Here is a 16603-nt window from a genome sequence, read left to right as displayed (position 1 = left end):
AGGGAGACACAGAATCCGAAGCAGGCTCCAGGCTCTGAGCTGTCAGCATAGAGCCCGATGCGGGGCTCGAACTCTCAGACCACAAGATCAGGACCTGAGCCAAAGTCGGACACTCAACCGATTGAGCCACCCAGGCGCCCCTTCATTTTTAATTTGTAGTTGCTTTTTAAAAAAATGTTTACTGAGAGAGAGACAGAGAGAGAGAGAGAGAGAGAGAGAGAGAGAGAGAATCCCAAGCAAGCACCATGCTGTCAGTGCAGATCCCGACATGGGGCTTGATCCCAGGAACTATGAGGTCATGACCTGAACCAAAATCAAGAGTCGGACACTCAGCCAACTGAGCCACCCAGGCGCCCCTGCAGTTGCTTTTTAAACATTAGTAGTAGACATTAGTCTACTGTCTGCTATAAATATTACAGGTTTTCTTCTGGTCTGTCTTTAATTTTGTTTTCAGTTTTTGTTTGTTGGTTGGTTGGTTTGTTTGGTATCCTTCATCAGTTAGAAGTTTTAATTTTTTTTAGAAGTTTTAATTTCTTATCTACTAAATCTATCAATTCTTTCCTGTTTAGCTTCTGGGTTTTGTGTAAGCTTAAAGCATTTCCATCCTCAGGTTTTAAAGGATTTTCCTATAACTTAATTATCTTACAGTGTTGCTTTTCATGGCTAGTTCTTTCATTGCCACTGGTTCTTGTGAATGGTGTGAGTACGGTACAAAGGGTATGTTTTTCCAAAGACCTTACCAATTAATCAAATACCACTTATTGTTACGGAGAGTAATGTCACAATAACATATAATCTCTGGAGCACCTGAGTGGCTCAGTCAGTTGGGCTTGGGCGGGCATCTGGCTCTTGGTTTTAGCTCAAGTCATGGTCTCCCAGCTTCATGGGTTCAAGCCCTTGTGGGGCTCTGGGCTGGCAGTGCTGAGCCTGCTTGGGATTCTCTCTCTCTCTCTCTCTCTGACCACCCCCCTCCCCACACTCGTGCTGTCTCTGTCTCTCTCAAAATAAATAAACTTTACTATACATGAGTTCCATAACAGCAGGGTCCTTGTCTTTCTGCTGCTGGGGCCCTAGCACTAAGCATAAGCACAGAGCCTACCACATAGTAGGCACTTATTAAATGAATGTTGAATACATGGACAGCTATCAAAATTTTAGATCCGTAATAACTTTTACTCAACAAATTTACCTTATAGAAGATCTTACATCAATATGCAAAGATGTATTAAAAAGAATATTCACTTGAGCATTGTAAATTGCAAAGTCAGAAATAGCCTAAATGCTTAACAAGAGGGGACGGATTATATAAGCTATAATATACCCATGAGAAGGGTATCATGCATGTGTTAAAAGAACAAAGTAGATTTCAACGTACTGACATGGTGTGATGGTCTTTTTTTTTTTTTTTTTTTTTTGCTGAAATTTAAAAAGCAGGCTAAAAGCTCATCATTTATCATAGACTATTGTAAGCGAAGATGTTCATGACAGATTCTGCCTTGTCTAGAAGCAAAAGGCCATATTTATTGCTTGCCAGTGATGAAATAATCTCTCCATCTTCTAAATCTGGACTTTAGGCAAGGATGGCATAAAAGGACACTGAGATTGATCGACTCCTATTTCTACACTCCCCTCGCTCACCTCCAAAACCTCGGGATGAGAACACCACAAATGAATGACACGTGAAACTTTCTACCAAGTAAGATGAACAAATTCCAAAAATGCCAAGTCACTAGGATTCCCCCGTGCCTCTGCCCTTTCCCACCCTGCACTAGTAGAGGAGGGTAGAAAGTATTGGTTACGTGATAGGCCCCTGACAAACACCTAATTGTTCCAGAAAGTAAGGGCTTATGAAAGGACTAGGAGAAAGAGCCCCCCATCTTACATCTATACACCCAGATTTCCCCATAGTAGACTAAGTTTTTTAGTCATTATATTGATTGGTTCATGAGAGGCTTGTATCCTATCAACTGTATCTATCTATCAAATGCATTGTATCCTATTCTCAGTTGCATTTGAGGAACTGAAAGGAACAATCAAACCTGAGTTGGAGACAAAGTGTTGTCTGTTTCACCTTTTTTCCTTTTCTCTTACGGGTCAGACAACACCTTTCTCAGGGGTTCCCAAGCTATAGTAAATATCCAAGTCCCCTAGAGTGCTTGACCACCATGCTGATTCTTCAGCCCACTCCCACAGGTTCTGACTGAGTAGATCTGCAACTTTCCCTGGGAACATGCATTCTAACTGGCATCCCAGATGATCTTCAGGTAAGTGGCTTTCAGTACCCACTCTGAGAAACATTAGCTTGTACACTAGGTGCTTTGGCTTTCACAAATGCGTGGGATACAAATCACAAATTTATAAACAAATTACATTTAAAATTCATTTCAAAATCCTGTGGCACATTACTAGATGAAGTGAAGAATAGTTCTACAAATGAGGCCATAAATAACTTTCCAGTCATTTTAAGTTTCTCAAAGTAGAACAAAATTCTATTTGCAAAGCTTGTACTTTAAAAAAAATTATACACACCAAGAGAGAACCCTAATGTAAACTATGGACTTTGGGGGATAATGATGTGTCAATGTAGGTTCATCAATTGTAACCAACATACAACTCTTTTCAGGGATGGTCATAGTGGGGGAGGCCACAGGGTGGGAGGCAAGGCATATATGAGAAATCCCTACCTTTTGCTCAGTTTTGCTGTGAATCTAAAATTGTTCTAAAAAATTAAGTCTGCTAAAAAAATAACAAAAAATTATATACAAACTGTAAATGACACATTTTACTTCACTTGAGACTGTGAATTTTTCATAAGAATTATTGCATACTTACCAAGAAATGCAGAGAAGTTTATCATAAATCCAAAAATACCACTTTCTGGAGGTGTTGTTCCTGTATCACTGACAAAGAGAAATTTCTGAATTATTAAAAAGGAATTCTGTTCAGACCATGTAATTGGCAGGTTTTATAGGGTGTTTCTTCTGGGTGTTCAGCCACTTTGAATTCCAAAGACTTGGTATAATTTTGCTCTAAAGTATTCTCATTTTGACTCTGAAAAATCTAAAACTCATTTTTCTACCTTGAGAGATTACATTTAATTTTTTCCCATCATGGGGCGCCTGGGTGGCTCAGTCGGTTAAGCATCCGACTTCGGCTCAGTCATGATCTCGCGGTTTGTGAGTTCGAGCCCCACATCGGGCTCTGTGCTGACAGCTCCGAGCCTGGAGCCTGCTTCGGATTCTGTGTTTCTTCCTCTCTCTGCCTCTCCCCTGCTCATGCTCTGTCTCTCTCTGTCTCTCAATAATAAATAAAAACGGTAAAAAAAAATTTTTTTTAAGTAATTTTTTCCGATCATAAAAAACTAGGAAATACTGGGGCACCTGCATGGCTCAGTTGGTTAAGCATCCAGCTTCAGCTCAGGTCATGATCTTGCAGTTCATGAGTTCGAGCCCTGCATTGAGCTATCTCTTATCAGCACAGAGCCAGCTTTGAATCCTCTCTCTGCCCCTATCCCCCTCTCTCTCAAAAATAAATAAATATATTTTTTTTAAAAAGCTAGAAAATATTTAAAGTCAATGGTAGTGATGTTTCTCAATAAACTTGATGTCTGTTCATTCTCAATAAGAATTGAATGTGACTATTTTGGGAAAAAGGAATCTAAAATCAAGTTTGAAAAATCTATCTGGATTGTAACTATACATAAACACATCATGTACATTTTTTTAACAATTTGATTTATCCACAAGAGTTTACACTGCTGAAAACAGAATGGTGGAAAACTGAGCAATATCATTGATACCTATTAGAACCTTATGGAAACAATAGGCATCAAGAATATATTAATTGTGATGAAGTATTTCAATAAAAAATAGTTTCTATAAGACATTTTTCTGGTGCAATCAATTAATCAATTAAATAAGCTGGAAAAAAAATAATGATCTGGAAAGTAGCATTTGAACGTGTTCTGTTTTCTATTCATTCATGCCAAAGTTTACATTTTTACACTGTCAAGCTGCTCCCATAAAGCAACAGTTTAAAACTGATGGCAAAAGAGTTCCCAGCATGAAACAATTCATACCAGTTTTAAGTGTTTCTGTGTTTTAAAACAGCTCTGAAATATAAGTACTGAAAAACTGATCATGTTGAAAGGCACACTTCAAATTATTTGAGAAATCCCACAAGAAGCCCACGTGTGCAGAAGGCAGCAGGAATCTAAGTTTTGTGCACACTTAATATTTGGAGAGTATAAAGAGGCTAATACTCCCCCTTACAACAAATACTTCTATTCCTAATGATTTCAATCTCAGTGCCACTTGCACCTGTAGGAATCTGGAGGGTTTAGAATCTAACGTTGCCATTTAAATAACCATTTTTCTCCCCAAAGGAATGCTGAGGCAGAGGACACTGCACCATGTGTGGGACGTCCCTCTGAGCACGACAAAGTGGGTAAGAAAAGGGGACCGAACCTGTAATGGCAAGAAGGCAGAGACAGCTTATACCCTCCGGCAGCACTTTTGCCCAAAGATTAAATCTCATGTAGAAATCAAGCCTTCCGTCCTTGGCCTCAGGATCTAAAGAGGCAGCTTCCAGGTGAGTTATGCAAGAGTACTTGCGATCACAGACCTGAGAGGTAAGCTGCCGCATGCCGGGAAGACTGCTTACTTGTGAAGAAAGGCAAGGAAATGGAGGAGTGAGGAAGATATTTATGAGGATAGGTCGCTGGTGGGAAGAAGGAGCCCTAACAGGAGATAAGTTGACCAGACTCTGGAACTATCTGTCCACTGACAGCAAACCAAGACATATGTCAAGGGCCCAGATGTGCAATCCACATAACAGCAGACATGTGATCTGAAAGGTCAGAATTTCAAGGTGGTATTTTATTCTTATTCATTTGTACATTTAAAACCATACAGGCAGAATCAAAAGTGTTTTGTAAATAGCTATTCCATATGTATTTGTTGAATGAATGAATATCAGTACTGGCAATAATAATAATAATAATAATAACCCAAACCTAATAAATACCACTTACTGAGCATTTACTATGGACCAAACATTGTTAGGTGGTTATTATATATCATTTCTTTTTATCCTCAAATCTTGAGGTGAGATTTTATGATTTTTTAAATGTTTATTTTTGAGAGAGACTGTGTAAGCAGGGGAGGGGCAGAGAGAGAGGGAGACAGAGGATCCAAGCAGGGTCCATGCTGTCAGCACAGAGCCCAATGTGGGGCTTGAACTCACAAACTGTGAGAGCATGATGTGAGTTGAAGTCAGATGCTTAACCAATTGAGCCACCCAGGTGATCCTTGAGGTAAGTCTTATTTCAACCCCATTTTACTAAGTAAGAAACTGGTATTAGGTTACAGAACTTGTTCAAGGTCGCAGAGTTATTAAAGAGAGGAATCTATATTCCAATTATTAAACACAAAACAATAGACCCAAAATGGAGTTGCTCATGCTAAGCCCCAAGTCACCAAACTGAGATTTATTTACAGTTTCAGCTTTCCTGGAAATGGAATCTTAAACCAGTCATTCAGGAATCATCTGAACAGCAAGTTGCATAATCTGCCTTATAAGACCCCTGTCTTCCTGTGTAAGGAAAGTAACCTTGCAATAACCAATTGGCTTCTTGCCCAGTATAACTTCCTTGTTCCTGCTCCCTTCTGTCTATAAAAGTCTTTTATTTTGTACAACTCCTCAGAGTTCCGTTTGTTTTTTCTTGTTGTTGTTGTTGTTGTTGTTGTTGTTGTTTTAAATTAGGCTTCACACTTAGTATGGAGCCCAACTCGGGTCTTGAACTCATGACCCTGAGATCAAGACCTGTGCTGCAATCAACAGCCGGATAGCTCAACTATCTGAGCCACCAAGGCACCCTCTCAGATCTTCTTTCTGTCTGCTAGACTGGATGCTGCTTGATTCATGAATCCATGAATAAAGCTAATAAGATCTTTAAATTTTTGTTCAGTTAAATTTTGTTTTTAATACAATCCAGATATCTGACTCCTTGACTTCCCTGTCTCCTGTGTGCTCTAAAGCAGGCAAGGAATGAAGAAATTAGAAGGATTGGCAGTGGGGGTAGAGAATGAACACTGGTATGCTAGTAAATGTTTAACAACTTGCTCAGAGGGAGTCTGATTTGTAGCATAGGCCAATTTCCATGGTGTAAATACTGCCAACAAGTCAAAGTTCAAGCTACCAAAATGTAGGTTATTAAACATTGAACTGGGAAGAAATATACACGGTTGGCTCCCAGGAGCACATATCAGCTGGCTCCAGCACACCATGGGAATGAACCATGTTGGTAATGAAAAGAGATCATCATGCCCTTCTTGTACACCAGGAAAGTGTAAACTAGGCAAGAGCTCGTAATTCCTTAAATACCATAATTGAATTGTAAAACATTTTTGACAAATATTTACTACCATGATTAATCTGATTTTCTTTCAGGATTACTGAGTCCACAGCACCTACCATCAGTACGTGAGTATCAATGGGCCTACATTCCTAAACTTCGCACTACGACATAGGCAGTGACCATACTACAAAAACGGGAGTAAAATATTAATGCACCGCATTCATAATCATTGTTTGATTAAATGTAACCATCTTTAAAAATTTTTTTTATTTGGCTCCACAAACAACCATGAAATTTATCTGCTCATCAACAAAATATTTAAGGGACACAGACTATGTGTTAGATACAATTTGAGTAACAAATTCCCCAATCTATCAGGTAAGAATGGTCAGTTTGTGATTTATTTCCCTTAAGTGACAAAATGGTACCTAACTACATATGGTGAAATTTCGCTCAAGATATTTCAAGAAAACTGTCTAAGCAGCAAACGAAAATGTGACACTTCTAGGAACTTTCTTTTTTTAAGATTATTTATTTTGAGAGACAGAGAGAGAGTGAGAGGGGCAGAGAGAGAGAGGGAGAAAGAGAGAATTCCAAGCAGGCTCCGCATCGTCAGCACGGAGCCCCACATGGGGCTTGAACTCTTGAACCATGAGATTGTGTGTGACCTGAGCCGAAATCAAAAGTCAGACATTTAATCCACTGAGCCACCCACACCCTGACATTTCTAAGAACTTTTAAAAATAAAAGCCAAATTAAACTACTTGGCTCTACCCCAAAATAAAAAGCTCTTGCACAGCAAAGGAAACCATCAATAAACAACAAGGCCCCCTACTGAATGAGAGAAGATATTTGCAAATGATATATCCCATAAGGGGTTAATATTCCAAAATATATAAAGAACTTATACAAGTCAACACAAAAAAATAATAATAATCTGATTAAAACTAGGGACCTAAATAGACATTTTTCCAAAAAAGACATACAAACGGAAAAGATGTTCAACATCACTCATCATCAGGGAAATTCAAATCAAAACACAATGAGAAATCACCCTACACCTGTAAGAAAGACTAGAATTAAAAAGAAATAACAAGTGTTAGTGAGGATGTAGAGAAAAGGGAACCCTCATGTACTGTTGGTGGGAATGTAAACTGGTGCAGCCATTGTGGAAAACAGTATGGAAGTTCCTCAAAAAATTAAATATAGAATTACCATATAATTCAGCAATTTTACTACTGGGCATTTACCCAAAGAACATGAAAACACTAATTCAAAAAAATATATGCACCCCTATGTTTATTGCAGCATTATTTATAATAGCCAAGATATGGAAGCAGTCAAAGTGTCCAACAATACAAGAATGGATAAAGATGTGGTACACACACACACACACACACACACACTCACAATGATGCAAAATGGAATGTTACTCAGCCATAAAAAAGAATGAGATTTTACCATTTGTAACAACATCGATGGACCTAGAAGCTTTAATACTAAGTAAAATAAATAAAAGAAAGACAAATACCATATTATTTCATCCATATATGTTATTTAGGAACAAAACAAACAAACAAAGAAAAAAGAGACAAACAAAAACACAAACTCTTAACTACAGAGAGAAAACTGGTGGTTGCCAAAGGGGAGGAGGGTGAGGGAACGGGCAAAATAGATAAAAAGTACACTTATTTGACGATCACTGAGGAATGCACAGAATTGTTGAATCATTCTATTGTACACCTGAAACTAATATAATACTGTATGTTAATTTTACTTTAATTAAAAAAAAATAGTAGTGGTTGCCCATTATCATTAATAAAAATGAAAGGCTCTTTTACTTTAAATTTTCTTTTCTTTTTTTTTTTTAATGCTTATTTATTTTTGAGAGAGAGAGAGAGAGAGACAGACTGTGAATGGGGGAGGAACATAGAGAGAGATGGAGACACAGAATCTGAAGCAGGCTCCAGGTTCTGAGCTGTCAGCACAGAGCCCAATGTGGGGATCAGTCCCACGAACTATGAGATCATGACCTGAGCCAAAGTCAGATGCTTAACCAACTGAGCCACCCAGGGGTCCCATCTTTCATTTTTAATTCTTACTCTTAATTAAATTTGCATGTTTTTAGGGACATTATCCAGTAAAATTTTAAAGGAATATGCTTATTTGGTTTGTTCTTTTTAATTTTTTTTAATGTTTATTCAATTTTGAGAAAGACAGAGAGACAGAGTGCAAGCAGGGGAGGGGCAGAGAGAGAGGGAGACACAGAATCCGAAGAGGGCTCCAGGCTTGGAGCTGTCAGCACAGAGCCCAAAGTGGGGCTCGAACTCACAAACTCTAAGATCACGACCTGAGCTGAAGTTGGCCCGCTTAACCAACTGAGCCATCCATGCGCCGCTAGGCTCTTTCACTTTAAAACGTTCTTTTAAGTCTTTCAGTCTCTGAGCTAGTATGTGACATCATTAATAAATACTGCATCACATCTTCTGCCTGATATTGGAATCCAGATGAGTGTAACACCAAGGGGTACCAAGAGAAACTATGGGTAGACTCTTTTCATTTTTATTTTTTATTTTTTTAAGCTCAAACTAAATGATCTCATTGCACAAAGGCAGAGGTAGTGGTCAGCACAGCTATACTTGGGTACTGATTCAGGAAACTGGAGAATGAGTAAGAGGTGAAACCAACTGCCTCCCAACCCTACCTGATAGGCTCCCCACCCAATTCCCACCACATAGTCCTGTACCTCATGACTTAAGCAACAGAGTTCTGGCCCTGCCAGGTCCCAGCTCCTCCTCACATGCTTCCTTGTAAATGAGGCACTTCCTGGAAGCTGCAACCAGGACAGAAAGTAATTGTTCATTTGCATGAGGCTTAGAAGCTGTTGAGGCTGTTGTGTGTAACTGGTTGTTTATAGATTAGGATTGTGTGTAAGTAATCAGTTTACATGTACATTTCCTGTATTTACATTTCTACAAATTAAGTTCACCATGGAAAATTCCAAGTTGTTTGTCTAATATCCTTCTCCAGACTAATTTATGATGCTATACCAGGGCATAATCACTTGATGCTGAGAGGAGTGAAAACAATGCAAAGAAGACCTACATGATAATATAAGCCGAGCTACACTCCAAAGTCTGGGGTCACGGTTTATCTGGGGAACTGACATGCTGATAATGCACAAAACTATCTGCCCAGAATGAGGTTTATTAGACTGCCCTAAAATTCTAGGCCCATTTTTGGTAAACTGATCAGGACTTAGAACCTGAAGACACTAAATGCACCAATAAAAAGGAGACCATACTTGTTTTATCTTCACAATATTTAAATATAACATTTGAAGGAAAGAAGTGTGATAATAAAGTCATTACATTTTATTAGATATTTTTAATTGTTAGGACTTTTAGCAGCTGTGTTTGCTCATGATTATTCTAGAGTGGGAGGCACCATACAGCTATATTAACCATTTTTATTTTATTTATTTATTTTTAAAGATTTTATTTGAATTAATCTCTCTGCCCAACACAGGGCTCGAACTTACAACCCTGAGATCATGAGTCACGTGCTCTACGGATTAAGCCAGCCAGGTGCCCCTATATCAACCATTTTTAAACTCGAAAAGAATTTCCTACTCATAAAAGCAAACAACTTGCTCTCTTCTCACCCCGCCCACATGCAAATTGTTCCCCTTTCTATTAATTGTTCGTCCTCTTTGTTCACAACATTTTTTTTAATTGTTAAGTATCTCTTAGAGGTCAGGAATGGTGCCAGGTGATGGGGATATAAAGATGAAAAAACATAACTAACCTTCAAGAAGCTTATCAACTAACAAAAAATTCAAAGATACACTGATTTAACACAGAGTTACCGATTGCCTTCAACCCAACCGGCAATTTTGTAGGCATGGTGAATGTAGTGACAAATAAAACAGAAAAAATCCCTCCTTCATGGAACTTACATTCTGTGGAGGGCAACAAAAATAGTCTAGGGTGGGGGTGCCTAGGTGACTCAGTGGGTCGAACATCCCACTCTTGATTTTGGCTCAGTTCATGATCCCAAGATTGAGGGATCGAATCCTGTGTTGGCTTTATGCTGAGCATGGAGCCTGTTCAAGATTCTCTCCGTCTGCCCCCTCCCCCACTCCTCTCTCACACTCCCTCCCTCTCTCTCTCTCTCTCTCTTAAAACAAAGGCCGGGGTGGGGTGGGGGGGGGGGGCACCTGGGTGGCTCAGTCGGTTAAGCCTCCAACTTCGGCTCAGGTGGTGATCTCACTGTTTTTGAGTTCAAGCCCCGCATCGGGTTCTGTGCTGACAGCTCAGAGCATGGAGCCTACTTCAGATTCTGTGTCTCCCTCTCTCTCTGCCCCTCCCCTGTTCATGCCTCTGTCTCTCTCCCAAATATAAATAAACATTAAAAAAAATTTTTTTTAAATTGGGGCACCTGAGTGGCTCAGTTGGTTAAGCATCTGACTCTTGACCTCAGCTTAAGTCATGATCTCATGGTTCATGAGTTCAAGCCCCCAGTTGGGCAGCACAGAACCTCTTGGGATTCTGTCTCCCTCTCTCTCTGCCCCTCCCCCACTCTCTCTCTCTCTCTCTCTCTCTCTCTCAAAAAAAAAAAACTTAAAAAAAATAGGTAAGATCTGTTTTAAAAAACTGTTCAGGGTGATGAATGCTATAAAGAAAAGGAAAGTTGGATAAGAAAACCGAGAGAGAGTGGTGCTCTGCCTACTTGAGACAGAGTAATCTGAGAAGGCTACTTGAACAAAGGTCTGGATGAAATGGAATATTTGGGCCAGGAAATTTACAAGCAGATAAACAATAAAGTCAAAGGCCTTAAGGTGGCAATATGTCAGTAGCTGCAAGGAAGCGGGTGTGGCTGGAGGGGAGTGAGCAAGAACATGTGTGTATATGGGGGAGGGCATCACGGAGAGCCCCAGGGTCACGGTAAGGACTCTGACTGTTATTCTAAGTTGATGAGAAGCCATTGAGAGCTGAGCACAGGGAAGTGGTATGAAGTTGATTGATGTTTTTAAAGGATGTTGTGAAAAGGCTGTAGAGAGGCAAGCATGGACCAAAGAGACCGTTAGAAAGCTATTTCAGTAGTTTGTCAAGAGATGACAAACTCTGGTCTGAGTGGCTCAGACCAGGATGGTAATGAAACCGGAGGTGATAAGACATCAGATTTGGGAAGTTTTCCGAGAGGAGTCTTTAGAAAACTACCCCTGCTTGTATTACAGCTACTAATATTACATAAGAAATTTTAAAATTAACATTTCCTCAGCACTCACACTCAGCCAGGCACATCTTATTTGGTCTTCACAACTTCATAAGGAAAGTACTTATTATCTCCAACTTAAAGATGAGGAAGCTGAGTCTTAGAAAAGTAATTCATTCAAGGTCACATGGATAGTACATAGGAAAACCAAGCCATGCATCTAGAGCTGTCTAATTTCTTTAATTTTTTTTTAGGTTTACTTATTTATTTTTGAGAGAGAGGCAGAGAGAGAGAGCGGGAGAGGGGCAGAGAGAGGGGGAGACAGAATCCCAAGAAGGCTCCACACTGTCAGCACGGATGTAGGGCTCAAACTCACAAACCATGAGATGATGACCTGGGCTGAAACCAACAGTTGAACACTTAACCAACTGAGCCACCCAGGTGCCCCTACAGCTAATTTCAATGGACACAACTTAGGAACTCTACTCTGCTGTGAATCTTATGTTAGCGAGAGAGAGATCACATGCATGCCTGAGCACGAATGGGAGAGGGACAGAGAGAGAGGGAGAGAGAGAATCTTAAGCAGACTCTGCGCTGTCAGTGCAGAGCCTGATGCAGGGTTCGATATCACAACTGTGAGATCATAACCTGAGCCGAAATCAAGAGTCAGATGATTCTTGATTGAGCCACCCAGGAGCCACCCAGGAGCCCCACTTCCATTTCTTTTTATGAAAACCTATCATTTCCATGTGAGTTTACGGTGCTGCATATCTACAGCCAGGTTTGCATCAGCTATTTCTTCTGGAGCCTTTAGTAAGTTATCCTTGGCATGCACTATGTCTACAATACATACACTTAATGGACTGAAATGTAATTACTGTCAGGTAAAGAGAAATGTTGAGTAGAGCACTTTCTATTTTTTAAGTTGGAATTGAGATCTTACAAGCTGTCAGCCTTGCAGAGGTTGGACTTCTGAGCAATACTTTACTGACTTTTTAGAAGTGAGAATAACAGAAGAAAAACATTCACAACTTTATTTTTCAATGGAAAAAAGAAGAATTTTCTGTCATCAAATGACAGTGGAAAACTTAAACAGAGGAGAAATTACATGTTTATAGGTGATTCAGAAGCTGAACAACTGCATCCATCACCTCAATTAATTCTGGAGCTGTGGAAGTTTGGGATCTTCACTGTTCTTACTATGCTTAGGATTAACTAATTTGGGTAATGCTTTTTTTTGAAGAAAATGTGAAACTATAAATTATCATTTCAAGGATGATACTTTTCTAGCTAAAAGTTTTCAATGGCAAGCCTGCTTTTTTCATCCTCATGACACCATGGCCGAAAGATACTATGAAGTAATAATCACTCCACTGTAAAGACTCAAGTATCATTAACATCATGTCAGAATATGTGCCTTTATACACACAGACCTCATTATCTGATTATTTATTATCCCAGCCCCCATTATTTTGGTTGAAATGGAAGCAAAAGTCACCATTGCCTGAAATTCAATGTAGTTAGCAAGCAAAAAAGCTATTTAGGCAAAAAGTCATCAAAAATTATGTGGGTAGAAATAAAAATTATGTGGATACACACATACCACAAGCATATAAATGTATGTACATTTATTTGCATACCTGTTGACATAGGCCAAGACTGTTATGTGAGTACCACTCCACTGTGTGTCTTCCTGGCATATGAGCCACATCTGCTATGAATCATTGCATTTCTAGCTATGGTCTCTTTAAAGTGGGAGGAGATCTTAAAGATACTTTTGAAGCAATTTGAGTGCAGAATCCTAAGGTTTTTTTTAATCGTTTTTTGTAAATCTTTACATTCGTCATAAACACTACTAAGCAGACTGTAATTTTTTGACAACTTATGTCTTTTGAATCTTCCCAAAGCATTCAACTGAGTTTTCTTAAAAATTAGAATTCTTTTGGGGCGCCTGGGTGGCTCAGTCGGTTAAGTGTCCGACTTTGGCTCAGGTCATGATCTCGTGGTTTGTGGGTTCGAGCCCCGTGTTGGGCTCTGTGCTGACAGCTCAGAGCCTGGAGCCTGCTTCAGATTCTGTGCCTCCTGCTCTCTCTGCCCCTCCCATGCTCATGCTCTGCTCTCTCTGTCTCTCAATAATAAATAAACGTTAAAAAAATTTTTTTTAAATTAGATTTCTTCTTTTTTTTTGCATTTACAGACCAACAGTTTATATGGGTTGAGTTAAATCACACAATTACAAAAATATATATATATTTATTTATTTTATAAATAATATATAAAATATATATACTTATTTATATGTGTGTGAATACATATATATACATACATATATATATACATACATATATATACACATACATATATATATACATACATATATATACATACATATATATATACATACATATATATACATACATATATATATACATACATATATATATATATATATATATACATATATATACACACACACACACATATATATCTGGCAAAACACATTTGGGAACAAACACAGCAGGTATTAAATAAGTATACAAAAAACAGGTGAGAGAAGACAGCAAGACACCCAGAGAGTGGTCAGCACTGGGAAAGACTTTCAGGGACCAGTGGCTTCGGGTCAGTGTATTTTTCAGAGAATGAGGTGATCAGTTAACCCAAAAAGTTGATAGAGGTTGGTTAAGAAAACTTCTACTACAGGGGCACCTGGCTGGCTCAGTGGATAGAGTATGCAACTCTTGATCTCGGGGTTGTGAGTTTGAGACCCATGTTGTGTGTAGAGATTACCTACATAAATAAAATTTTTTTTAAAAATTAAATTGAATCAAAAAAAAAAAAAAACTTCTGCTATAATCACCAATAAGCCTACTACTTATAAAATTAGCCCTCAACCAAATGTCCCTTCCTACTTACACTAGCATCTATCCAGACTACTGTGGACTGGTCCCTTGATAATACTAATAATATTAAGTGCTTACAGAGAACTTTTGTTCTTGGACCAGGGTGTTAATGAGTTCTAAGTGAGTTCACATGTTAACTTATGAGGGGGGTGCTATTATTAACCCAGAGAAAAGCAGAGGGAATTCAATTAACCAATCCAAGGTCCTATAGTTGGGACGCATGGTGGAGTTGTATTCTAACCGAAGTTGCCTGCCCACCACGCTATGCTCCTTTCTCTGTATGATTATCAAAGATAGTAAATATTCAACAGTGTAAGTCAAACTACACTTGCAAATCCTGTAAAACATGCAGAATTTCATGAAGTTGACAGAAATCGTGCTGGAGAACAGCTAGAACAGCAGCCCAAGTTAATGAACAGTGAGCACTGGCAGAATCAGTTAACAATTGAAGGGAAGCTGACAAGATTAACAGGCACAACTAAAGCAGGCCCATCTGGGGTAAATTATCTTGGCGGTCAACCAACATTTACTAAGCACCTACTACGTGTCCGACACTGTCATACATGGTAGGGAAGCAACAATGAACAAACTCTAAATCTCTACCCTCATGAAACATATTTTGTGTGAAAAACACAATAATCAAGATCAATTTCCTTACATGCAGATTAAGAATGGTCATTGGAAAAAAAAATGGTCATTGGGGAAACTGAAGTCATAAAACATTTCTGCAAAAATGAACCTCTTCATATCTCCCTTCAAAAGACAAAAGTGAAATCAAAGACTTTATAACACAAAATCATAAGACTATTCTTGGAAAAAGTATATATCATTCACTTAAAAAATCCACACCCGAATCATTTTAAGATTTTTGTTTATTATAAGAATTTTGTCCTTTCATTGTTTTGTTATTACAAAATGTTCATTATAATGAATTTTGTTCATTATTAGAACTAGCACTTAACTGATTATGACCTAAATTTTGTGATTGTTAACCAAGTGAAAGGTAAAATAATTTCCCTAATTTTTAGATTCATTTTTGGAGTTAAATACCCAACCTCTTTTCCTTTGTTTACTATGCCATTTTGGTCTCCCTTTTAAGGTGACTTAATTCCAGGTGACCCGGTTTTCTGCCACCAACCCCTGAGTAGGTTTGTGGTCGTGACGAGGAACAATGGGAGTGGCCAAAGGCCACAATCTACTCAGCAAACAGTACTTGCACAAAAAGTGAGATTAGGTTAATAAAAAGCAACCAGGATGCAGAACTGGCAAAACTTTGAAAATAAAGAGCTAGAAAATACGCTGGAAGCATGAAACACAGGCCAAAGAAGATGTAAAAGAGAGTGGCTTGGGGTGGCACCTGGGTGGCTCAGTGGTTAAGCATCTGACTCTTGATATCAGCCCAGGTCATGATCTCTCAGTCATGAAATTGAGCCAGGCTTCACACTAAGCATGGAGCCTGGTTGGGATTCCCTTTGCTTCTTTTTCTGCTCCTCCCCTGCTTGTCTTCTCTCTCTCTCTCTCTCCCTCAAAATAAATAAATAAACACTTAAAATAAAAAAATAGGGGCGCCTGGGTGGCATAGTCAGTTAAGCGTCCGACTTCAGCCAGGTCACGATCTCACGGTCCGTGAGTTCGAGCCCCGCGTCAGGCTCTGGGCTGATGGCTCGGAGCCTGGAGCCTGTTTCCGATTCTGTGTCTCCCTCTCTCTCTGCCCCTCCCCCGTTCATGCTCTGTCTCTCTCTGTCCCAAAAATAAATAAAAACGTTGAAAAAAAATTAAAAAAAATAAATAAAGAAAGTGGCTTATTGGCTGGAAGGAATTAATACGTAAAGTTGATTCACGATAGCCTGCGAGATTTGGTTACAAAGGGAATGTAAGAAACTATAACAAATTAAGCATGATTGTGCTCAAGAATGTGGGTGTGGCCTTGTAAAAATTTAAACTAATCCTTTGAGGTTGACTTTAACTTGTCCTCAGTTTTGATATCTTTGCATTAATAGTTTCATAATACAGAAGCATTGCACTATGCTATTCCAGCTTGTTAAATTTAGTGGTTGTTTGAATCACATCTCTCTAATTCGATTTTCGGTAGGAAACCAAGCCATGTGGCTAAAAAATAAATACATAA

At 38.9% G+C, this 16603-nt stretch overlaps 1 protein-coding gene across 7 annotated transcripts in view; it reads right to left on the bottom strand.

Moving 5' to 3' along the window:
- DRAM1 (DNA damage regulated autophagy modulator 1) overlaps positions 1–16603 on the bottom strand; it is a 66347-nt gene that overhangs the window by 44407 nt on the left and 5337 nt on the right. For 5 of the 7 annotated variants that reach the window (XR_003424272.2, XR_008300440.1, XR_003424271.2 and 2 more), the window contains exon 2: positions 2833–2900. Coding sequence is in view for 4 of the 7 variants with exons in the window: in XM_027070992.2 (XP_026926793.2) it covers positions 2833–2900 (68 nt within the window). In the remaining 3 variants the exon portion in view is untranslated. Of the gene's footprint in view, positions 1–2832; positions 2901–9104; positions 9797–16603 lie in introns of those variants that run through there. The other 2 variants (XM_053226666.1, XM_053226665.1) reach the window with 2 other exon arrangements.

This window comes from Acinonyx jubatus, chromosome B4 (assembly GCF_027475565.1).
Source record: "Acinonyx jubatus isolate Ajub_Pintada_27869175 chromosome B4, VMU_Ajub_asm_v1.0, whole genome shotgun sequence".
NCBI lineage: Eukaryota > Metazoa > Chordata > Mammalia > Carnivora > Felidae > Acinonyx > Acinonyx jubatus.
Note: the sequence above shows the minus strand (reverse complement) of the source record. Positions and strands in the feature narration are given on the sequence as shown.